At 45.2% G+C, this 24672-nt stretch overlaps 1 protein-coding gene across 6 annotated transcripts in view; it reads left to right on the forward strand.

The window, feature by feature from the left end:
- The window catches only part of SYNE2 (spectrin repeat containing nuclear envelope protein 2), a 250960-nt gene that overhangs the window by 158377 nt on the left and 67911 nt on the right, over positions 1-24672 (forward strand). For 5 of the 6 annotated variants that reach the window (XM_081857037.1, XM_081857038.1, XM_081857036.1 and 2 more), the window contains exons 66-78: positions 1342-1454; positions 2082-2238; positions 4164-4292; positions 5578-5730; positions 7495-7704; positions 9223-9324; positions 11988-12092; positions 13971-14171; positions 16437-16607; positions 18054-18185; positions 20219-20415; positions 21310-21442; positions 23158-23340. In XM_081857037.1, the coding sequence (XP_081713163.1) occupies positions 1342-1454; positions 2082-2238; positions 4164-4292; positions 5578-5730; positions 7495-7704; positions 9223-9324; positions 11988-12092; positions 13971-14171; positions 16437-16607; positions 18054-18185; positions 20219-20415; positions 21310-21442; positions 23158-23340 (1986 nt within the window). The remainder of the gene's footprint in view (positions 1-1341; positions 1455-2081; positions 2239-4163; positions 4293-5577; positions 5731-7494; positions 7705-9222; positions 9325-11987; positions 12093-13970; positions 14172-16436; positions 16608-18053; positions 18186-20218; positions 20416-21309; positions 21443-23157; positions 23341-24672) is intronic. The other variant, XM_081857039.1, reaches the window with a different exon arrangement.

The following is a 24672-nucleotide window of genomic DNA, read 5'->3' on the forward strand; positions in this document are numbered from 1 at the left end:
TTTATGAGACTCTTTTCCTAGCGAGGGGCATCTGTCTACCTCATTACTGACTTTCAGGAGGAATTTAAAAACATTCCTACTTTACCGAGGCTGAAATACAGTGTTAAGTTCGGCAAAGAGGGGACCCTCTTGGGCAGGGGTCAGCAAACCATTTTAGCAGGTCCACTGTCCTTCAGACCTTGTGGGGGGCCAGATTATATTTTTTGGGGGGGGAATAATGAATTCCTATGCCCCACAAATAACTAAGAAATGCATTTTAAATAAAAGCACACATTCTTCTCATGTAGAAACACCAGGCAGGCCCCACAAATAACCCAGAGATGCATTTTTAATAAAAGGGCACATTCTACTCATGTAAAGACATGCTGATTCCCGGACCGTCCGCGGGCCGGATTTAAAAGGTGATTGGGCTGGATCCGGGCCTTACTTTGCCTACCCATGTTCTTAGAACTCCCAAGAACATGGGTAGGCAAATCTCCCTCAGAAATTTGGTGGGTGGCCCAGAAGAGAGAATTCTCTTTGGCACCCCAAAATTGTGGAGTGCCCTTACCACAAGAGACATGTCTGGCATCTTCACTATGCAGCTTTTGGCAAACGCGGAAGACGTACAGTGGTGCCTCGCAAGACGAAATTAATCCGTTCCGTGAGGCTCTTCGTATAGCGGTTTTATTCATCTTGCGAAGCAAGCCCATTGACAGCTTAGCGGATTAGCGCTATTAGCGGTTTAGCGGCTTTTAGTGATCAGCTGTTAAGCGGCTTATCAGCGGATCAGCTGATAAGCGGCTTAGCGGCTTAGGAAAAGGGGGGGGGAAGGGGAAAAAACCCACAGGAACTCGCAAGACATTTTCGTCTTGCGAAGCAAGCCCATAGGGAAATTCGTTTTGCGAAGCGCCTCCAAAACGGAAAACCCTTTCGTCTAGCGGGTTTTCCATCTTGCGAGGCATTCGTCTTGTGGGGCACCACTGTACCTCTTTACCCTGGCCTTTTAACACCTGAGATGTGTGTTTTCAGGGCATGCCCTATTCCTGTGACTGTAACCTCTTTTAACTGTTTTTCATTTTTAACATGAGATTGTTGTAACTAGCCATGGGGCCTGCTGGTGAAGGGGGTCAGTATGAAGCTGTTGTTATCGTTGTTACCATCTGTATCAACTGTATTCAGCTTCCTTCTCTGTCTAGAAATCCTATTAAAGGAGGAAACCAGTCTCCTACCCTCCGGACTCCCAGTCTGAGCCATACTGCTCCTGCCACCAAGACAGTGAAATGGGGCAAGACATTGCTTTCAGAAAACCCCAATTTTTCACGTTTTGAGTTTTCCTCTGTTTCTCTTCCTCACTTGCAGGAGCTGCTGCTGCAGCTGTCAGAACAAAGCAATCTTGTTGACTTCATTGACGTGTACATGGAGAAGATGCAGCCGCAATCTAGGGATGGCAAAACTCTGGAATTGCAAGCAAGGTAAAAAAACAAAACAAACACACTCCCCAAGTTTGTTGTGATAGGATCTGCCTTGCGTGCAGAAAGTCAATCCCAAATTGAGTCCCCAGCAATCCCCAGTTGGGGCTGGGAGAGACCCCTTGCCTGAAAACCTGGATAATCACCGCCTGTCAGTGTAGACCAGTGTTCTTCAACCTTGGGCCCTCAGATATGGGTAGACTATAACTCCCATGATCCTTTGCCATTGGGCTAAGGTGGCCGTGGATGATGGGTGTTGTAGTCCATCACAACATACCTCACAAGGGAGGAGGACAACATAAACCGCCCTGAACTCCTGGAGGAAAGAAGGTGGATGTACATACAATAAATAAATAAATGGAGCTGTTTTCAATAGGTTTTTTTTTCTTTTCATTTTCATTGATTTATGGATTTTATAATGGTATATTTTGTTGCGATAGCCTGCTCTGTGACCTTAGGGTATAGGATGTGTAAGAAATCAAATATATTTGGGTTCAGGTTGTCAGGTTTAGTGAAAGCCCAGATTTTGGATACTTCCTCTCTTTGAGCAGGTTAAGTAAACCAGACTGTGTTGTGAACAGTATTATACTGAGAGCCGTTGGTTTTTCTCTCAATTATTTTATCTCATAGCAGTCTGATGCGCCGATCTAGTCACGAGGCACCCAGCTCTGGAAGTGAGCCCCTTGGTCTGATTCCCAAGGACCAAGCAGGTGACAAGTGGCAACATTTGCAGGAGGAGCTGCTCTTCAAGATGAACCCTCCTCACTGTCAGTTCCCTGAATCTCAGGTTAGTATACTAATTTTCCCATCCCTTAAGAACAATTTCCAGAGGCGTAGCTGTGTTAGTCTGTTGCAGCAAAAACAAGACAAGAGCTGTGGCACTTCAACAGCTAGCAAATTCCTTCAGCTCGGTATTATACACCTTTTTGTCAGGAGTTCAGCCTACACTCAAGTAGAACCCTGGCAGAGACACATGCCCGACTGGCATGTTCCCTCCCTCCTGGTTGATGGCTCGGGAGCTTCATAAGCTTTCTTCACCCCAAACATCACAGCGACAGATACCAACTGACACTGGCACACTTAGAGATCCGCAGAGGTTGTGCAGTTGCGTAACACACCTCAGCAACTCAGCATTTTGGCTAATCTACTTTGTTTACATAAAAAACACACACGGAGCACTGCAACATGGCTCCCTCTCTCTCTAGCATCAGACAGCAAAGAGAGAAAGAACAAAGGACAATAGTCCCACTTCATCCTGTCTTCGTCATTTCCCACTCTGTGGAGTCAAAACATATACCGTCATGTGAAAGACAAAAATCCCATGACTGCAATCATAGAGCAGGAATTCTAACACTTTTGACCCTCTGTGCCAACTCTTTGCAGCAGTACAATGTTCTGCCTCTGCTGTCAGAGGGGATACCAGTAGCTGGAAGTCACAGGTGGGCAGAGTGCTGTTGCACGCATGCCTTGTTTGCAGGCTTCCTCCAGGCACCTGGTTGGCCAGTTTGAGAACAGGATGCTGGTCTACATAGGCCATTGGCCTATTAAGAGAACTGAGAGTCATGGGAGAACCCTGTTCCTCTCACAGAGCTACCATTCCCAGAGTGGTTTAACAATCGACCCCAGGGAACTCTGGGAAATGTAGTTCTGGGAGGGAAATGGGGCCTCCAAACAATTCTTAGCACTCTTACCAAACTACATGTCCCAGGATTCTTTGGGGGAAGCCTTGGCTGTTTATAACAGTATGATACTGCTTTAAATGTTTAGTGCAGATTGAGCCTGAGAGAGAGAGAGTCGTCGTAGCATATTTCCAACTTCTTAGCCATGAGGATATGCTTTGTCTGCACTGGGCCCCAGTCATCTGTGTGTGGGGGGGGGGGTTGTTTTCACAAATCTGCAAAACCCCTGTGACCAAAAGGTGACAGTGAAAGAGACAAGGATGTACACAATCAAAAGTGGTGTTTCTAAGACTTTCAGATTTTTTAATAGCAAGCGTTTGAAATAGGTCAGTAATAATGTCCCCATGTCGGAGAAGAAGAGGGCAACACAGATCAAAATGGCACCTCGAAATATCATCTAGTCTGCCAAGGCAGGAGCTCCATAGCTATAGCATCCTCTGCTTAAAAACCTCAAGCGAAGGAGAGTCCTGTATCTTCCCAGGTAGTCTATTCTGCTGGCGATCTGAGAATACCTGAGAATCGTTGATTAATTTTGGTTGCAATCCCAGTTCTTGTCGTTTGAACTCGGTAGTTCAGGCCCTACTGTCTGGAACAACGGAATGATATTTGTTCCATCACCTACATGACAGCCCTTCAAACGTTTGCAGGGGACCCTCTTAAATGGTCTATTCTTCAGGATCAGTCTTACGTCTAAGGACCTCAGGAAGGCTGAGACACCCAAATACTTGAAAGGTGCCTACCAAGTTGGGTTTATCGCCTTGAAAAACTAGAACGCACATTGACAGAGCTTCAGCCATAGGTAGACATGCTCATTGGCACAGACACAGCAAATGCTAGGCTCTTGTTGTGAGCAGATTTCACGCCACCTACAAAGAATGGACACTTCTGTGTCCATTCCAAGATGGTGAACTTAATATTGGTTTATGTTGTAGCTAGCTAGCTAGTTGCTGCTGCTGTTATAAGAACATTCTGTATCACCATGAGTTTAATCTGGAGCATTTGTCCAAACACGTTTTGCTTTTCCAAATGTTAGATCTCTACCAAAATAAATATTCTACCCAAGGGTGCCACAGCGAGTGTGAGAACTCCAACCGTCGAGGAGCTGAAAACGTACACGGCACAGCTTGGCAATCTGAGCCAAGAAGCGTCTGTTCAGACACAGGTACTAAATGCATTCCCACCCCCCACCCCCCGAGTTACATAAATTGCCGGCGTGGCTGGTGGGCAAGATCCAGGGCCTTGGCAGAGCGCAGAATCTATTGATATGTATGTGTGTGTCTGTGTGAAATCCCATTAGAGCAAACGGGATCTTTCCCCCCAATGCTAAAGAGCAGGCTTAGAGGGGATGTTCCATATGGGGACCATGGGGTGGGGGAGAACTAAAGCCCCCGTAGCCGACATGCCAGGGTCCCAGTCTAGATCTGAAGTCTCACGTCTGCAATTTACCTTTTAAAAAAGCCATCTGCGAAATTGCTAATTGTGAAAATGGTGCTGCATCTAGCTTGACCCCGGGGGGGGAAACAGGAGCTCAAGGAAAGGGTGGTTGTAAGAGACTTTGTTTCTATACAGTGGTACCTCGGGTTACATATGCTTCAGGTTACACACTCCGCTAACCCAGAAATAGTGCTTCAGGTTGAGAACTTTGTTTCAGGATAAGAACAGAAATCGGGCTCCTGCGGCGCGGCAGCAGCAGGAGGCCCCATTAGCTAAAGTGGTGCTTCAGGTTAAGAACAGTTTCAGGTTAAGAATGGATCTCTGGAACGAATTAAGTACTTAAGCTGAGGTACCGCTGTAGTAGGGGTATTCTGCCAGCAGTGTGAGGCAACCCTTAAAGGACAACAAGGCCAAAAGGGTGGGATCTGCATTTTACATACTGATTTGCTTTGAAATGACAAGACCGCCATTTTGTTGAAAGCTTCCAGTACGTAATACTCTTGTATCTTCCATTGCTTGCTTCTTTCTCTCCATCTCCCTCTCTCTCTTTCATCTAACCATAGATCAGCCCAAAATTGCAACCTTCCATAAATACCCTCCATGTTTTGCTGCCTATTTTGAAATTGCCCAACACCCAGCAGGCTACAGCTTCTGTCAGGCCTTAAGCCTAACCCACACCCTTTTCTGCCTAACAGCCGGCCACCAAGGTGCTTAACAATAAGTGAAAATGAATGCCTAATAAACATAATGAGATGGTTGTTATGTTTAAAGGCAGTGGTGACTTATGAAGGCTTGTGGGCGTGAGAGGGGTTTTGTTTTGTTTTAGCTTTTTGCATTTTATCTGCAGTTGTTTTCCTTTGTGTCAGCCATGCGGTCTGGGGAAAAGTAAGTTAGTGAGTGAGAGAATTTGTGATTGATTGATTGATTGATTGAATGATTGATTGATTGATTGATTGATTGAATGAATGAAGCCTTCAGAGGAAACTGAGAAACAGCATCTCCACATCTTCCAGGAAAATATGCCGGGGGAAGTTTCCTTAAGCTTGGACCAGAAGCTCTTTGAGCTGCTTTTGGCGATCAGCCGCTGCCTGAACGACATGGAGCAGATGTTAAACACATGTGAACTCACCAGTGAAGAAGCTCCTGTGCAACAGATGCTTTATGAGGTAAATAAGGAGTGTCGGGGCTGGTGTGAGCTGCACTCCCAAACATCTGGAGGGCACCAGGTTGGCAAAGGCTGATACGTGGCTTTCTCAAGAGCAGAGCTGTGTGTACCGCACAGTTAAAGGCACAGAGAAAGAGCATCTCATGCCATTGGTTGCAAATTGCAAGATTCGGCTTCCTGAAAATACCAGCTCTTGTTTGAAAAAAAGGTAAACGGGAAATCAATCTTTTAACCCTCGAGATCGTAAATATATGCTTGAAAGACTGGAAAATGCCAGATATTATTGAGGGTTGCTGGATAAAGGTATCTGAGCGACAGTAGCCTCAGGGCCCCACATGATTTATGTGAAATTGTAGAAATTGCAAAATAATTGAGAGTAAAAACAATGAAATCCAGATTGGATTGATTTCTTTCCTGATCATACAGGCAACACACTATTTTTTGGTACCAACAGTGGGTGGGGCAAAATGGAGCGATGGCGGTCTGGACCGGACTTATGCATGTCCTGGAAAAGAACCCCCATGTAAGCGGGGATTCCCCTGTGTATATATATAAAAATGTAGTATAAACACTGACAACTGGGAAACACTGGCCTGTGAGCGCTCCAGTTGTAGAACGGCCTTTACCAAAGGTGTCATGGGCTTTGAAGAAGAAGAAGAAGAAGAAGAAGAAGAAGAAGAAGAAGAAGAAGAGGAGGAGTTTGGATTTGATATCCCGCCTTTCACTCCCCTTCAGGAGTCTCAAAGCGGCTCACATTCTCCTTTCCCTTCCTCCCCCTCAACAAACACTCTGTGAGGTGAGTGGGGCTGAGAGACTTCAAGGAAGTGTGACTGGCCCAAGGTCACCCAGCAGCTGCATGTGGAGGAGCAGAGACGCGAACCTGGTTCCCCAGATTACAAGACTACCGCTCTTAACCACTACACCACACTGGCTCTCTCGAACTCGAAACGTGCTAGGAGGAAGGCACGCTTGGCAAATCCACACTGCGATCAACTCCCAACCGGAGGCATGGGGATCCAGAATTGGCCTCCACGGTCACTTACGGACTCATTGTTAAAACCGTGTTTATGGAAGACAATCTTACTCGGCTACGAGTGATCGCAGAAGAAGAAGAATATATATATAAATTTCACTGCAATCTTTGCAGTTCCATCCACTATAGAGAGTTGGCTGGGGCCAGTTAAAAAGCAAAGTTCCAAAGCCGCCTGCACCAACCCTGGACCCTCCAGGTGTTTTGAACTACAACTCCCAGCAGACCCAGCCAGCATGCTGGTCAGGACTGATGGAAGATGTAGTTCACAACACTCCAAGAGCCCCAGTTTTTTGAGGCTATTCTGAATTTCAAGGGGTTGGTTAGTGGAGGTGGATGTGGCAGTGGTAAAGTTAAGAAGAAGGGCTGATTTAGCTAAGTGCCAACTAGATTGTGGCTAAAAATGGGTAACTGAGATGGTAGTATCAGCATGCCTGGGGGAAACCCAAGATTTGTTCTTCCTTCCTTCCTTCCTTCCTTCCTTCCTTCCTTCCCTCCCTCCCTCCCTCCCTCCCTCCCTCCCTCCCTCCTTCTCACGGTGCAAGCTAAATTCACGACAGGCAAAATGCCCAGGTCTCTTGCTTGAGAACACAAAGTGATCAAGCTCAAAAGTAGTGGATGATTTTATTCTTATAAGGTCCTTTTTACTTCAGATTTGATGAATTCCTGCCATTCCTTTTACAAAACCATATTTACCAGCCTCCTTCTCATTTTCTTTTTTCTCTCTCTTTCCAGACTCTCTCCGCAGAGCTGCAAAAGCTTCATGCGGATATTGGTGAGAAAAAGGATGACCTTCTGAGGTCCATTGCCTCTGCTGGTGGTAACGCTGATAGATTCTCCGAGTGTTTTAGCAACTTGCAGTCGTGGCTGCAGTCGACCCAGGCAGCTGCCTCTACCAGGAGCAAGTCCATAAAAGCTGAGCTGGACCAGTACAGTCAATATCAGGTACTTCCCAGTTGTATTCCTTTCCATTCTCTGGTGCCCATCTAAGTTAAATCTCACAAGAGAGGGGCATGCCATATTTCTGCAATCCCCCCACACCCATTAAATGATGTTGCACCAACTTACATTATGCATGATCAAATTTGGGGGACTCTTCAGGAAAGCACGGGCCTCTTCATTTGAAATCATATAATGTGAGACTTGATTCTGTAATTTGGGGTACGTGCATTGGGTTTTATGGACACATTACATTTAACAACTACAGTGGAACCTTGGTTTTCGAACGTAAGCCATTCCAGAAGACCGTTTGACTTCTGAAATGTTCAAAAACCGAGGCTCAAAGGGCTGTTGGCCATTTCAGTGGAGAGAATCGAAAAACACGCAGTAGAAGCCGTTCAAGGCGCGTTCAAAAATGGAAGCATTTACTTCCGGGTTTTCAGCATTCGGGTTCTGAAACGTTCGACTTCTGAGACACTTGAAAACCGAGGTAATAGTAGTAGTAGTAGTAGTAGTAATAATAATAATAATAATAGTTTATTATTTGTACCCCGCCCATCTGGCTGGGTTTCCCCAACCACTCTGGGCGGCTCCCAACAAAGATTAAAAATACACTAAGATGTCACACATTAAAAACTTCCCTGAACAGGGCTGCCTTCAGATGTCTTCTAAATGTCAGGTAGTTGTTTATCTCTTTGACATCTGGTGGGAGGGCATTCCACAGGGCGGGTGCCACTACCGAGAAGGCCCTCTGCCTGGTTCCCTGTAGCTTTGCTTCTCGCAGTGAGGGAACCGCCAAAAGGCCCTCAGAGCTGGACCTCAGCATCTGGGCAGAACGATGGGGGTGGAGACGCTCCACTGTATGTAACTTTTTGTCGCTGTCTGAAGGCAGCCCTGTTTCAGGAAGCTTTTAACGTTTGATGTGTTTTGTTTGGTTGGTTGTTTTCTCCTCTGTATTTTGTTGGAGGGGTAACCCAGTCAGATGAGCAGGTTATAAGAAAATTATTATTATTATTATTATTACTATTATTATTATTATTATTATTATTATTATTATTATTATTATTACACTCATATGGATATTCGGCAGGCCTCAGAGGTGGAACAGAAATGTCTGGTGGCTAGGATAGGAAACTTCAATTTCCCTATGCACACACACAGAGCGACACACACACCCTGCCCACAAAGAAGCTTGTCTGGATTAGTCTCAATTTTGAGACAGTCCTTCATTACCGCTGAGCTAAATCATATCTCCTGTAGGGATGATTTAATCCTTGACCTCCCTAATGGGCCCAAGCCTGATGCAGATTAGTCAGTGATTACAAAAGTGGGCATCATTTTATTTTATTTTTGTTTTATTACAAGAACAGGTAATTCCAGGATACTCTCTTTCTCTGTGCATATGTATGTATTTAAAGAATGATGCTGATTAAATAGCCCGGTTGAACTGCAGTTTAATTATCCTTTCATTCTGTATCGTGTACCTCTGGGTTCACTTTGGTTTTTCGCTTGTCCCTGTCACAGAATGAAATCAGGCGATTGTATGGTAGGTTGATTATGAAAAAATCCTTACTGCAAGAGTCCTTTGGCGCAACGAGCGAACACAGTATCTCCGAACAGCTCCAGGTAATTAAACAGGACATATGAATATAAGGCACAATCACTTGACAATTTTACCTAATTTCTCTTATTTGCGGTTTTGTTTTCCAAAACTGGAGCAGCGCTTTTGTTTCCCCCCTGAGCTTAATGGTAACAGTAATGACCGTGTTTCCATAAGCTCTGTGTTCAGGCCAGTTTCTGGGGGCAGTAGCGGCCTGTAGGGTTGTGCGGACAGAGTTTCATCACTGTCCTGTCTTCTCAGTGCCAGTTATCAAGAGGTTGTGATGGCGTTCAGGCACCTACTGAAGACCTGTTCATTTAGGAAGGCAGTCATTTAGGGAAGATCAGCTCTGCATCTGATGAATTCGTTTCATTGTTTTTTAGAATTTGTAGAGATTTTATTGTTTTAGAGCAGTGTGATTCTCAAAATTTTTTCTCTGGGCCACACTTTCAAAACAGAAATTTGCTCACGCAAGTATATTGGAAAACGTTGGGACGCGGGTGGTGCTGTGGGTTAAACCACAGAGCCTAGGACTTGCTGATCAGAAGGTCGGCGGTTTGAATCCCTGCGACGGGGTGAGCTCCCATTGCTCGGTCCCTACAACTGCCAACCTGGCAGTTCGAAAGCACGTCAAAGTGCAAGTAGATAAATAGGTACCACTCCGGTGGGAAGGTAAACGGCGTTTCCGTGCGCTGCTCTGGTTCACCAGAAGCAGCTTAGTCATGCTGGCCACATGATCCGGAAGTGTACGCCGGCTCCCTCGGCCAGTAAAGCAAGATGAGCGCCGCAACCCCAGAGTCGGTCACGACTGGACCTAATGGTCAGTGATCCCTTTACCTTTACCTATATTGGAAAACAAGAATAAAACTCCTAGCAGTGCTGGATTTGTGATTCTGGATCACAAATAGGACTGTCCTCAGTATCGCTAGATGCTCTCATTTTAAAAAGACATCCATATTCTCCAAATAAAATAAAATAAAATTGATACGATACTACACTGAAATGTTTCTTTGATTGTCCCTGAATTTTCCCGTCTCACTTGCCACTCTCTCCTGCCACACCCTTTGAGAACCTCTGTTTCAGCAGTTGGTGAGCTGATTTTATCATTTTTTGAGCTTATATTTCTGTGGCTTTTTATTCCATTTCTACCATGAGCACTAGGGACGCGGGTGGCGCTGTGGGTTAAAGCATAGAGCCTAGGGCTTGCTGATCTGAAGGTCAGCTGTTCGAATCCCCGCGACGGGGTGAGCTCCCGTTGCTCGGTCCCCGCTCCTGCCAACCTAGCAGTTCGAAAGCTCGTTCAAGTGCAAGTAGATAAATAGGTACCGCTCCAGCGGGAAGGTTTCTGTGCGTTGCTCTGGTTCACCAGAAGTGGCTTAGTCATTCTGGCCACATGACCCGGAAGCTGTACACCGGCTCCCTCAGCCAATAAAGCGAGATGAGCGCCGCAGCCCCAGAGTCGGCCACGACTGGACCTAATGGTCAGGGGTCCCTTTACCTTTACTTACCATGAGCACTGCTTCACGGAATCATAGAATTGTACAGTTGGAAGGGACCTCGGGGGTCATCTGGTCCAGCCCCTACAGCGCAGGAATCTCAGCTGAAGCATCCAGCTCAAGCATCAATGCAGTTTATAAATTGGTTTAACGCTAATAATAGTATAATGCATAACTTTGGCCTTGAGGTTCTTTTAAGTACAGTCATACCTCGGGTTACAGACACTCCAGATTGCGTTTTTTCGGGATACGGACGCACCGAAACCCAAAATTACCAGAACAGGTTACTTCCGGGGTCGACGGTCGCACATGCACAGAAGGGCTGAACCGCAACCCACGCGTGCGCAGATGCGGCACTGCGGGCTGCAAACGCTGCGAGTTGCGAATATGCCTCCCACACTGATCATGTTCACGACCCGAGCGTCCACTGTATACAAATTTATTTGTGCTTGCGAAAAAGGCACAAAAGACTAACCCTTTCCTGGCAAAAAGTGTCACAGCAGCAGCTGGCTTTCTAGGCTACACTCTACACCCCTTTGAATAGTGAACACAAGTGGTGCGTTCTGACAAGACTGTAGCCAAAAGCGTAACTGAGAAAGGAGAAGGGGCTGTACCAGCCTGCTCATGGAGACACCAAAGCTGGTATAAGCACAAAAAAGCTACAGAAACAAGAGGGGAAGGAGTCAATATGCTTGGGCAGATACCTCCTCAAGGTGTGTAGAGGTACAAAAAGGTTTTTGGCAGGAACCAAGGAGGCAGCTGTCCTCTCCAGAATGGCCCAATGCAGACTGAACCTGCTCAGCAGACACAAAATATTATTTGTTAGCTATTGGAGAAAAGGGGAAACAGACTATGAAGGAAGAGCGTATGCCCAGTTGCTGGAACATTGATGAGAGAAGCACTCCAGTTGGCAAGATTTTGTTGGCATGGCCACTAGTAGATAAAGATGTTGTTCCTTTTTTCTAGACAAAAACCCACTCCAATGATGCCACTTTGATTTACTAGATGTGATTTTTCTTGTCTGTTTCTCTCCTTCCTTCCTGTTTGGGTTTGAGGCTACAATTTCACCCCTCCATTTGACAGGTGTAATTTGCAAGTTTGCTAAGCACTGTTGGGACCTTCAGCTGACTCGAAATATAACTGCTGCCAATGATCTTAGCCTTAAATTCAAATCCTCTCATTCTTTCATTCAGAGGCTGGATGCCCATGAGTTGGAAATGCAAAACTTTGAGATGCAGACTGCTAAACTAAGAGGTCATGTCCCTGTTGCCCTAATCCATGACGTGCATAAACTAGAGGTAAAGACCCTGAGTAAATCACATGCGTGTAATACTATCAGTATCTGTGGAAATGAACATACAGCTGGTCCCAACATTTAGGGAATGCCGTATCAAGGCAGATTGGTGGGCCAGAAAAGATAATTGCTAAAAACGAATGTAAGCAGTTATTTGAAACATGAATATTTATTTGAAAAGTGTGTTTCCTAGAACATTAAATGTTGCAAAACTTCCTGGAAAAGGCCCCCAAATTCAAGCAAACAATGCCGTTAATAAGCAGCCTGGCCCTGAACCAGCAATTGATGACCGCAGATTTACACCAGCAAGTTCAACGAGTGCCGGGATGAGAATAGCAATGTAGTGGAGGGTACATATTCATAAGTGATGGATCTACATCCCCATTCAGGACCAGGAGATGGTTTCCAGGCACAGGAGAGACTGCTTTGCAGAACCGGGACGCATATATGATTCCTTGCTGAAGGTTTGCCTTTACTGATTCAGCAAGCTGGCTTTACCAAAGCTCAGTGCTGATAAAGATTTGGCTGCGTGCCTACCATTCTGTTGCCTCGCTGGAGTTGACATGACTGCCTGTTGGCAGCTACAGGAATCGCAGCATGACAACAACCTTACATTTTACATATATAGGAAGATACCATAATTTGAAAATAACCTTTCAGTTCTTGGCTAAAAGCACCCAGGAGTCTTATTTAACTTCACTTTAAGCCTTCTCTTTTTTAAAGCAACTTCATAATGAAAACTTAGGTGTACTTGGAAGTAAGTCCCACTAGGTTCAGTGGGGCTTGCTCCTTGTTAAGTGTAATTAAGATTGCAGTCTTAAGGCCAAATCTGATGCTACATTTTCCTTACTCAAATTTGATGATCTCACGACAGAAAGGTTGCAGGGTAGGCAGCACTAGGATTGCCAAGAGAGGGGTCATTTTTCTGTTTGTTGCAATACCTACGTAGGAAAGGTGAGCGAGGGTGGTTAGACATGGCTGCCCGCTCACTGGCACTTTCCTCAGAAGGAGCCGCAGCTCTGTGGTAGAACATCCTCTTTGCAAACAGATTCAATCCCTTACAACTCCAGGTAGCACTCTCCCTTGAGAGCTGCTGCCAATCAGAATTGGCATTACTAAGTAGATGGACCAATGATCTGACTTGGTATAAGTCCTATGTTCCTATAAAGTATACCTGAAGGAGCGTCTCCACCCCCATCGTTCTACCCGGACACTGAGGTCCAGTGCCGAGGGCCTTCTGACGGTTCCCTCACTGCGAGAAGCCAAGTTACAGGGAACCAGGCAGAGGGCCTTCTCGGTAGTGGCACCCGCCCTGTGGAACGCCCTCCCACCAGATGTCAAAGAGAACAACAACTACCAGACTTTTAGAAGACACCTGAAGGCAGCCCTGTTTAGGGAAGCCTTTAATGCTTGATGTATTACTGTATTTTAATATTCGGTTGGAAGCCACCCAGAGTGGCTGGGGAAGCCCAGCCAGATGGGCGGGGTATAAATAATAAATAAATTATTATTGTTATTATTATTATTATTATTATTATTATTAAGGCCAGGGGCATTTGTCTGGAGAGGACTGGTCCTGGGGGTAGTGACTACAGCTCTTGGCTTGACCAGTCTGATCAACAGAAGATTGTAGACTACAGTCATACCTCGGGTTGAAGTTGCTTCAGGTTGAGCGCTTTCGGGTTGCGCTCTGTGGTGACCCGGAAGTAACGGAACGTGTTCCGGAACGGGGCTCCAAAATGGATCCTGTTTGTATCCAGAGGTACCACTGTATTAACGACGTATCATTATATCTACTGGGCTAAGCTCTGGTTGCTAGTCAGATAATTTCAACGCAAACAACCGAAAGAAACACATTAATTAGAACTTGTTTCAATTCCAGGATGTGTTAGATGACCTTTGGGAGATCCTGCAAGACAGACAGAAGGAGCTGACCTCTCCATTTATTAGCGAGCAACAATATGAAGCTTTGCTGCAGGGATTAGCTGAGCTCTCAGATCTTGGGCGAGAGAAAGTTGCTCAAGAGATTAAGCTAAAAGCTACCAGTCGAACTACTTTACAGTTTCATCTACAAAACCACAAGGTACTGGCTTTCTGCTCAAATAACTTGAGGTACTGTGATTTCCCCCCTCTCCATTTCCAGATAATATTGATGGATTCCTATTACTCCTTGAGATTAGAAGCAAACAAAAATCTGAAGCAAAGTATTAGAGATGGGAGATTGCCTGGGACTTCTGACCTATTCCACCCTGAGTTCTTTGGAAGTAGGGATGGAAGGATCCGTCAGTTTTCCCCCTCTCCGTTTCTGATTTTCCCACTCTTAAATTCAGTTCTCCACATTTCTGCAGCAATTTGCAAGTTGTTGTTTTTTTGAATCCTTATGAAAATCATTATGCATTTGCGTGTGAATTTTTGTATTTTTATTTAGCAAAATTGATATACCACCTGATTGCAAACAAACCTCTTCAGTGGTTTGCAAAATTAAACATTAGAATTCTCAATAGTGGAGTTTTGGCTAATGTCACACATTTTTGTAAGCATTTTATCCTGTTGCAGTGCTATTTTGCCCTGATATAGTCATTTTTATGCACGTTTACCCCAAATACATTCATTTTTGTAAACATTGTTTGGTTGTGAAATTCGGATGAGGGCAAATCTCGAAGGATGGCTGCGTTGTGGTTCTCAAGTCTCTTCTGAAAGTGTGTATTTGATAAAAGCGAACTGAATCTAATTTCGCTCCCATCCCTGTGATGGGAGAAAGCAGTATGTGAAACGAAATGTATAAGACTAGATGAAACACTTCCCACAGAGCAGTAAAATAAGGGAGAGCTTAGCTGCATTTCATGTTTATTTCCCACTTTCAGCTCTTAACATAATTGCCATCACAAATGAGCAAAGGTATTTTGTGGGGTGGGGTCTGTCTGTGCATATTACAATATGGATAATCAAAAAAATCCAGCCGTTGCTGTAATTACTTTGCCAGACGTAAAATACAGCCCTGCTAATGAAGATTAATGTTTACAAACTGCCCAGGAGAAAGATGGCACAAACATGAAACGATTCCTCCTTGGCTGTTTTGAATGTTAAGTTAAGAGAAGCAGTTAGTCACTTCTGCTTCCGATCCGACGAAAGAGGCTGCAATTTTACCTCTTCAAAGTAGAAAGTGGTGCAGGTGGGCAGGAAGGAAGATGCATTGCAGATGAAAATGCAGCTTTGTATGAGGCATTAAGGTGAAAATGGTTCTCCATATTGATCAAATAGGGGGAAAGCCTGCAGCTCAACCACTGAGCATCTTGTTTATTTATTTTATTAAATTTATATGTCACCCTTCCCCCCCAAGGATCGCAGGAGGCCAAACCAATATAAAATTTAAAAACAAAGCAAAAACAATTTTAAAGCAGATTTAAAACATTCTGAAACAATTACAGTTTTAAAAAAAACCATCTAGAAGTAGTTACAGTTAAGAACCTTTTAAAGTAAATTACAATCAAAACATTCTTCCATCCGGTGATCTGGAGGTTGCCAGGAACCCAAACGCTTGGGTAAACAGGAATGTTTTTGGATTCTTCCTGGAAGGCACACTTCACTAAGGAGAGCATTTCACAACCAGGGAGCCACCACTGAAAAGGCCCTGTCACAGGTCCCATGTTCAGTCTACAGGTAGGGCTGGGAAACCTGGAGAACTGCTGCCAGTCATTGGAGACCAGGGAGGGAGGACCTGCTTCCTTCCAGATGTTGTTGGAACGCAGCGCCTGCCATCCTTGACCACTGGCCATGCTGGCGGGGGCTGATGGAAACTGGAATCCAAAAATGTGTTGGAGGGCTGCAGGTTCCCCATCCCTGCTGTAGACAAGACTGAGCAAGATAGGCCAATAGATTGGTGGGAGACAGCATCTAAACATTTACATTTGTGGGCTTGCATTACTAAGCCAGAGATTCCTTATCTTTGCCCAACCGGTATGTTTGCTCTGCGTGATCAGTGGATCTGAGGCTTGCAAAAAATATGTGGCTCTATTTTTTTTGTTTAATTAGTGGTGGCCAGATCACCCATCCCCACTAATTTGTAATACATTTAATCAAACAAAGCTTTCTTCTTTTCAAAATTGAGAGAGCACAACGGGACCCAATCCTCTGTCAGCATCCCCTGCAAACGCCCAAACGTCCTCCCACTGCCCAACTAACCCTCATCTTCCAAATCCCCTCCCTCCTGCCTGATTATCTGTCTGCTCCTTCAGCACCAGCAACAAGAAGAAGGGAGAAAAGTCTCCTATAAGGACACAGTTTTTTGTTTCTTTAAAATGTGAATCCATTGGTTTATTCTCAGTGCAGCTTTCCTTTTTAAATCCAGAGCTTTTTCTGCAACAAGGCCCACAACCAGCTGGTGCAGATGTGTTCCGAAAAGATGGCACCTTCAGCGTTACATGAGAGAGGGAAAGAATGGAGTCAGCTGGTAGAGGAAGACCAATGTTTGGAACAGCAAGCAGTCCAGCACGGAGCCTATTTGGAAAGACTGTTACAGGTAAGGGGCCTGTGGAGTAGAAATGTGTCTGTACCTTTTATCATATGAGGTGGTCATGTAAAGAGGTGAGAGCTTTCTGGGAAATGATATATAATGAACTTTTTAAAATGTTGAAATGCACATTTTAAAAAACAACAACCAGAAGCTTTCCTATTAGGTATAGTTGGTGGAGAAATACACAAGCAGGATGAAACGTTGTTTTTATATGCAACAACTGCGGCAAGAATGTTATTAGCCCAAAGATGGAAGCAAGAAGATTTACCAAGAAGAGTGGCAGATGAAATTAATGGACTATGCCGATTTGGCGAAACTGATGGGAAAAATCCGGAACCAGCAGGACCAGGCTTTCCAGAAAGATTGGAACAAATTTATTTTATATTTGAAAGACAACTGTAAACAATTAGCACCGCTAGTTGGGCTACAGGAAGCTTTGTAAGGATAACTTTGTTACTTATTGTCAGGGAACTGACATCGGAGCCAGAAGTGGAGGCAGGGCTCCCAAGCGATGCCGGAGAAGGGGCAAGCAGGGAGAGAGGGAACTCATCGGCTGGGGAAGGAAATCAGCGTAACACCAGGGATAAAGGGGGGGCGGTTGGGGGAATCGGAGAGGGGTCTCCAGGACTCTTCGCTGGAGACCAGCGGGGAGAGCACAGGTCCTCCTCTGCCCACACCCACCCTGCGCAGAAGACTTCCACGCAGGGAAAGTAGGCGGAGACTTGGCATCAAAGAGCTTCTGTGCTGGAAGAAGTTTAAGAAACGCCCACTGACGGATTCTGCTAGCGACTGAACAGCCACGAAGTGAAGGGCTGTCCAGCCAGGAAAGGTTTAACCAGGCTACCTAGCCAGGAGTGGTGGCAAACTTACGCACGAGCAACCCCATACATCCATTACACTTATTGTGGTTAAGCAAGGAATTATATAAGGATAAGATTTAGCAGGAATAAGAAATACAGGAAAATGCAATAAGTTTGAAAACCATAAGTCAGGGAGGAGGGAAAGCACAGGCTCATGGAGCCAAATGTTTTATTTTGGGAAAAAGGTTGTTATGATGTTATACAAAGAAAATACAGTGGTACCTAAGGTTAAGTACTTAATTCGTTCCAGAGGTCCGTACTTGACCTGAAACTGTTCTTAACCTGAAGCCCCACTTTAGCTACTGGAGCCTCCCGCTGCTGCTGCTGCGCCGCCGGAGCACGATTTCTGTTCTCATCCTGAAGCAAAGTTCTTAACCTGAGGTATTATTTCTGGGTTAGCAGAGTCTGTAACCTGAAGCGTAATTAACCTGAAGTTTATGTAACCTGAGGTACCACTGTATAAGTAAAAACCAATAAAAATTATTTAAAAAGAAAAAAGAAATACGTCTGTGGTAGACGTGGTTCTTACACAATGGTGTTAGGAAACACCTAAATATAACGTGTTCTGCTAAAAATGCATTTCCTCCCTTAGGACTGGATAACGTTTGATGACAGCTATGGGTCTTTCTGCCAAAAACTTGAGGCGTTGTCCTCCTCTGTGCCTTCTGTGGGTTTGGTGGAAGAGACAGAAGAAAGGCTGTTGGAAAGGACTCAGCTTCTTCAGGTACTTGCCTGTCCCCCCTGAATCTTGTAACCCACCTTGTGCCTGTTGTCACCAATGGACTGAAACACGCTGTCAAATTTCGGGCAACTTCTGGAGGCCTTTGGCGTGGCCCATGCAGCTGCCACATTCCCACTTCCACTTTTGCTGCCTCCCTGCCAGGCCTGCACTCTTCAAAGCTCGCACACATTTTTCCCCGTGTAAACCATGTTTGGCGAACTGGGTGGCATGACTGCGTTGCGGAGGGTGTGTATCGAGAAGGGACCCTCCCCCCCACTGTGCACGTGTGAATGAATAAACGTGTGAACAGTTCCACTCGCCACCAGTCCAAGCACCGCCCACCCGCAGCTCTGGCCACGCCCACAACCACGTGGCCCCTCCCCTGACCCATCAGCCCACGTGACCCTTCTAGCCCTTGGGATTATAGCAGTGCCCTAAGGCAGAGGCTCATTAGGATTTGGTGGTGCGTGAGAAAACGGTGGGGCTTTATGGGGACCCAGCTGCGGTTGGCCCCATACTTCCAGGGAGGTTCAGTTTCCAGATGTCCAGCAGGAAGCTGGAATGAAGAAGGCATCAGCTGTTGGAGAGCAAGAGGGGCATTCAGAACCTTTTCCAGGAAAATTAAGCAGGTGGGCAATGCAAAGAAAAGGCTCTGAGGAAAATAGGGGGAAATAAGCCATCAGAGGCAGTGAGAGATTTTACTTTCTTGGGTTCCATGATCACCGCAGATGGTGACAGCAGCCACAAAATTAAAAGACGCCTGCTTCTTGGGAGAAAAGCAATGACAAACCTAGACAGCATCTTAAAAAGCAGAGACATCGCCTTGCCAACAAAGGTCCGTATAGTTAAAGCTATGGTTTTCCCAGTAGTGATGTATGGAAGTGAAAGCTAGACCATAAAGAAGGCTGATCGCCGAAGAATTGATGCTTTTGAATTATGGTGCTGGAGGAGACTCTTGAGAGTCCCATGGACTGCAAGAAGATCAAACCTATCCATTCTGAAGGAAATCAGCCCTGAGTGCTCACTGGAAGGACAGATGCTGAAGCTGAGGCTCCAATACTTTGGCCACCTCAGGAGAAGAGAAGACTCCCTGGAAAAGACCCTGATGTTGGGAAAGATGGAGGGCACAAGCAGAAGGGGACGACAGAGGACGAGATGGTTGGACAGTGTTCTCGAAGCTACCAGCATGAGTCTGACCAAACTGCAGGAGGCAGTGGAAGACAGGAGTGCCTGGCGTGCTCTGGTCCATGGGGTCACGAAGAGTCGGACACGACTAAATGACTAAACAACAACAACAATGGTTTGAACGAGAGGAACCATAGAGGGCTGGGTGATGCAGGAAGGAATCAAAGCCCTTCTCCTTAGGAACTTTGGAAGCTACGCTGTACAGAACCAGACCATTCATTCATCTAGCTCAGTTTTGTCTACTTTGGCATAGTGCTGCCCTCTGGATGTTGTTGGACTACAACTCCCATCTTCCTCAGCCGATGGGGCCAGTTGTCAGGGAGTTATGGGCATTGCAGTCCAACGACCTCCGGAAGGCTGCATGTTGCAAGCTACTGACTGTCAGCAGCTCTCCAAAGTTTCCCAGGGAGAGATTCCCAGTCCTAACCTGGAGTTGCCAGGGATCAAGCCTGGGATCTTCTGCAAGCTCTCCCACCGAGCTACCATGCTCTTCCCTTCATTAACACAGAAGCCAGCAATCGGGGTGATAAATATAATTGATATCCATGCTATCAATTTGCTGCAGTCAAAACTTTGGTGTATCAATTCCCTGAAGGTTTTTGGTGGAAAACTAAAAGTTTTAATGTGTGATATTTTAATGTATTTTTAATCTTTGTTGGAAGCCGCCCAGAGTGGCTGGGGAAACCCAGCCAGATGGGCGGGTACAAATAATAAATTATTATTATTATTATTATTATTATTATTATTCTGTTATTCCCTACCAAAACGAATGGCAAGCCTGAGACTAAAGCCAACAGCCTGTCACCCTGCCTCTCCTTATAACTCTGCGTAATCTTTCTGCTCTTTCTTAGCAAATCAAAATGAAATTGGAAGGAGAGCAGGCCAGGTATTGTCAGGTAGTGAAGGAAGGGAAGAACCTGATGGGGCTCGTGAGCTGTCCTGAATTGCAGGTCCAGATTGAGAAGCTGGAGGACCAGTGGGCCTCTCTTTCCAAAAGAGTTGCCCATGAGCTACAGAGACTTGAAACTTTGCTCAAACTCTTGTCCAGGTAGGTGTGGTACCTTCCCACGTTCCTCAGCCTAGTATTTTACGGTCACAGTAAGCCCTAAGAACTTGGGGAGTGGGCATTTTACATCATTCTCACCCATAGGCTTCACCTGCCATAAAGAAGACTGCCCAGCTGAAGGAATAACTCACTCCATAGGGACAAAAACACCTGGTCCTACTTTGTCCTTGTTGCTATTTGAGAGAGGGGCATTTTCATCACGGCTGCTGCAGAGCAGTCGTTGCAGCAGCAAGCAATAGCTCAATGTGACTGCGTAGAGGACGTTTATATTAACATTTCCCCTAACGCTTTTATTCCATCTTCATCGCCTGTGACATGTGGAGACTGCTATGGTCTTTCGTTTATTCTGATTGTAGCTTTGATTTGTTTGTTTTGTTTTGTTTTTTTTATATGATTTTTATTAAATTTTCTGTTTTACCTTTTCAGATAAATATTTTACATACTTAAGATATCGATGACTTCCCTTCTTTTCCTTCCATGGTTCATTTTACATATCTTACATCCCGCATATTTTACAAAAACAATACCAATCGGTTTTCCATTATTACATCCATCAAAACTTATTTACACTGTTGAATTTATCTTAATGCTGCCAGCGTTTTCAGCTGTACACAATTATTTTCCATATATTCAATAAACGTTTTCCAGTCTTCTTGAAACGTATGTTCTTCTTCTTCCCTTAACGTATAGGTTAAGTCTACAAGTTTGTGCATATTCTGTCAACTTAAGTTGCCAATCTTCTTTGGTTGGGACCTCGCTCATTTTCCATTTTTGACCTAACAAAACACGGGCCACAGTTGTTGCATGCATAAATAACCTTTTCTGACACCTGGGAATTTCAGTCTGAATTATCCCAGCTTTGCTTTGTTTTCGCAGCTACAACAGGGATTCAAAGGAGCTGGAAATCTGGCTGGGGTCTGCTCAGCAGCGCATTCGTGACTGGAAGGAGCAGTCGCTCAATGCCTCCCAGGACTTGAACACTGTCAGAAACAATATATGCGACTTTATTGTAAGTCAAACAGTGTTTTTGTGGCTTACAGCTGAATTGATATGCGTAGATTTGTTTGCACTGTTAAAACACAGAAGTTGCCATGCTGAATCAAGCCAAAGTTCCATATAATTCCATGCTCATTGTCTTAAAATAGTGGCTAACCTACCCCTGAAGGATATTTACCGTATTTTTCCGTCTATAAGATGCCCCCGTGTATAAGATGCCCCCTATTTTGGGGGACTCAGATTTAAGAAAAAACACTATCCGTGTATAAGACGCCCCCTATTTTTGGACATTATTTTAAAGGGGAAAACCTAGTCTTGTACACAGAAAAATACAGTACTTTCCTTATTGTTCATTTTCCACACTTAATTGGCATTTCATCTAGGAATTAATCTAATGCTTGTTTTTTGAAGCCATCTTCAAAAACTCAACATTTTCTTTTCCCTGCCATTCAGTGGCCACGTTCAGACAATCATGTATCAGCCTAATAAGCCAAAATATGAATGAGACTAAGACCCCTACGTGCATCTGCTTCTCTCCTTTCTTCATGCAAGCAAGCAAACAAGCCAGAAAGTCATTTCCCGTTGCATCTTACGTGGTTTCAGAACAAGCCAAGATATTAAACCCCCTAGATGACTTCATATCCTGGCTTGTTCCAAGGCTGCTAACTATAGTTTCCCAGTTCACACGCAACAGGGAACTGTGATTAGTTGAAGACGTCTTGTCTTGCTTGCTTGGTGTGAAGGGAGGAGCAAACCACAGCTCGACCTCATTGGATGATTAGATTAGATAAATTTATTGTCATTGTCCGTATATACACAGTATACACAACAACGAAAATCAAACACCCAAGACCGTATTCACATACACATTTGCACGTATCTCCAACACTCTCATCCTATTCAGACATAATCTATTAAAACATACATAATGATTCTGAGTTCTGTGTATCAGTCAAGTTTGTTTTCTACTGTCCCTCCAGGGTCAGGGTAGCTTACATTGGGTGATGTGTGGGGCAACAGATCCCTGGCACCTCCGTTCATGAAGGAAGTCAGTAAAGCAGGGATGCAGCTGAAAAGCTCAGGGAAGCCAGGAGCAAGTCCATTCCCACATTCCAATGCCCATCTGATCAACGGCCCAGGGGGAGGAAGTAAGGGCTGATGCTCTTGGCTCAAAGAGCTGGAAAGAAATACCAGGGAACTGGCAGACTCTACACAATGACACATCTGGCTTGTCCCAAGGCTGCTAACCGTAGTTTCCCAGTTCACGTGCAACAGGGAACTGTGATTAGTTGAAGATGTCTTGTCTTGCTTGCTTGGTGTTAAGGGAGGAGCAAACCACAGCGCGAGCTCATTGGATGATTCTGAGTTCTGTGTATCAGTCAAGTTCCATTCAGACTCTACACAACGACACATCTGGTTTCCCCATTTTATCTGTATATCTGCCCTGCACGGTAGGCCAAACGGAGAGATGGTGCCAGGCTAAAGGTCACCTAGCAAGAGAAATGCCCGAGCAAGGATTGGTCTCTGTAATTTGGTTCTGTCACTGTGAACTACATCGTGGTCATTCTTCATATATGGTAGTGTTTTGCGTGAAAAAGAGAGAATAACTTTTCTCAGTTAAAACCGGCTCCATGATGCAATGCAGCCAACGTAGCTATTCTTTCCCTTCCCGCAGTAAATTTATTTTCTTTCATTGAAAGTCATGCCCATGTGAAATTGTACTCCTAGGCATTTTCTACAGAGGTTGATGATAAATCTTCCTTGAAGTCATCAGTCGTAAGCACTGGCAATCAGCTCTTGATTCTTAAGCAATCCGATGTAGCAGTGCTGCGGTCAGCTTTGGCGACGTATGACCAGAGATGGGCTGACCTGATCGCTCAGTTGCCAGGCATCCAGGAGAAACTTCTCCAGGTAAAAAAGCAAATCAGAAACCCAAAACCTCCAGGCCTGAACTACCTCGATAGGCTGCTGTGGGTATTCATTGCAAAGTGCCGAATTATGTGGCCCAATCATTCTTGCATTCAGTGCCTTCTTACCAAAGCAAAACCCAGGTGTTAAACGCGACTGTTATTGCAGCCTCCTTAACCTTCTGTATGTGTCATTGATTGCAAGCATTTATATATAACTCAAGGATGCAGTCCATCAAAAAAAAGTGGGAGGCATGTGTGCTGAAGTCCCACTGAAATAATGTACTGCAAAAAGCCCAATGTCTCTCCTTCAGCTTTGACTTGCAGTAATGATCTTGTCCTAAAAGTTAAAAGGGACGCGGGTGGAGCTGTGGATTAAACCACAGAGCCTAGGACTTGCTGATCAGAAGGTTGGTGGTTCGAATCCCCATGACGGGGTGAGCTCCCGTTGCTTGGTCCCTGTTCCTGGCAACCTAGCAGTTGGAAAGCATGTCAAAGTGCAAGTAGATAAATAGGTACCGTTCTGGCGGGAAGGTAAACAGCGTTTCCGTGCGCTGCTCTGGTTCGCCAGAAGTGGCTTAGTCATGCTGGCCACATGACCCGGAAGCTGTACGCCGGCTCCCTCGGCCAATAAAGCGAGATGAGCGCCGCAACCCCAGAGTCGGTCACGACTGGACCTAATGGCCAGGGGTCCCTTTTCCTTTAAAAGTTAAAAATGTACATGCTTTTCCTATACTTGGTCCCCGCTTGCCAACACATGCATTTTTTAAAAAGTTTGTTCCTGCTTCAAAATGTGTGAGCCTTAGGGATTGTTCATTGAGAATGTTGCTAGGCAATCTGAAAGGCCATGCCTGCGTCCTGATCCCTGCACATAGAAAACTAGCGTATTTGGGAGAAGGCTTGGCTACAGTCCTTCTCCCTGAAATGCTGGGTTTCTGTGTGCCTGGAATTTATTTTTTGCTTGTTTGCACGGGGGAGCATTTTGTCTTGTGGGGGCCCCTATTGCAGCTTGAAACATGCAGTCAGGAAGCAGCTAATTAAAGGACTCAATCCCTCCCTCCCTCCCTCAGTCTGTTCATGTATGCATTGCCTCTGTTCACGCCCACTTCCCGTTAGCAGTAGACCTTGTATCTCAAACCAATCCATTTAGTTTTGTCTGGGTTTTGGTTAAGGGTATTCTACAGTTTGGGGCGCAGGTGGTGCTGTGGGTTAAACCACAGAGCCTAGGACTTGCCAATCAGAAGGTCAGCGGTTTGAATCCCCACGACGGGGTGAGCTCCTGTTGCTCAGTCCCTGCTCCTGCCAACCTAGCAGTTCGAAAGCACATCAAAGTGAA

The sequence above is a fragment of the Podarcis erhardii genome, assembly GCF_964252035.2.
Source record: "Podarcis erhardii genome assembly, chromosome: 1".
NCBI classification, from domain to species: Eukaryota; Metazoa; Chordata; class Lepidosauria; order Squamata; family Lacertidae; genus Podarcis; species Podarcis erhardii.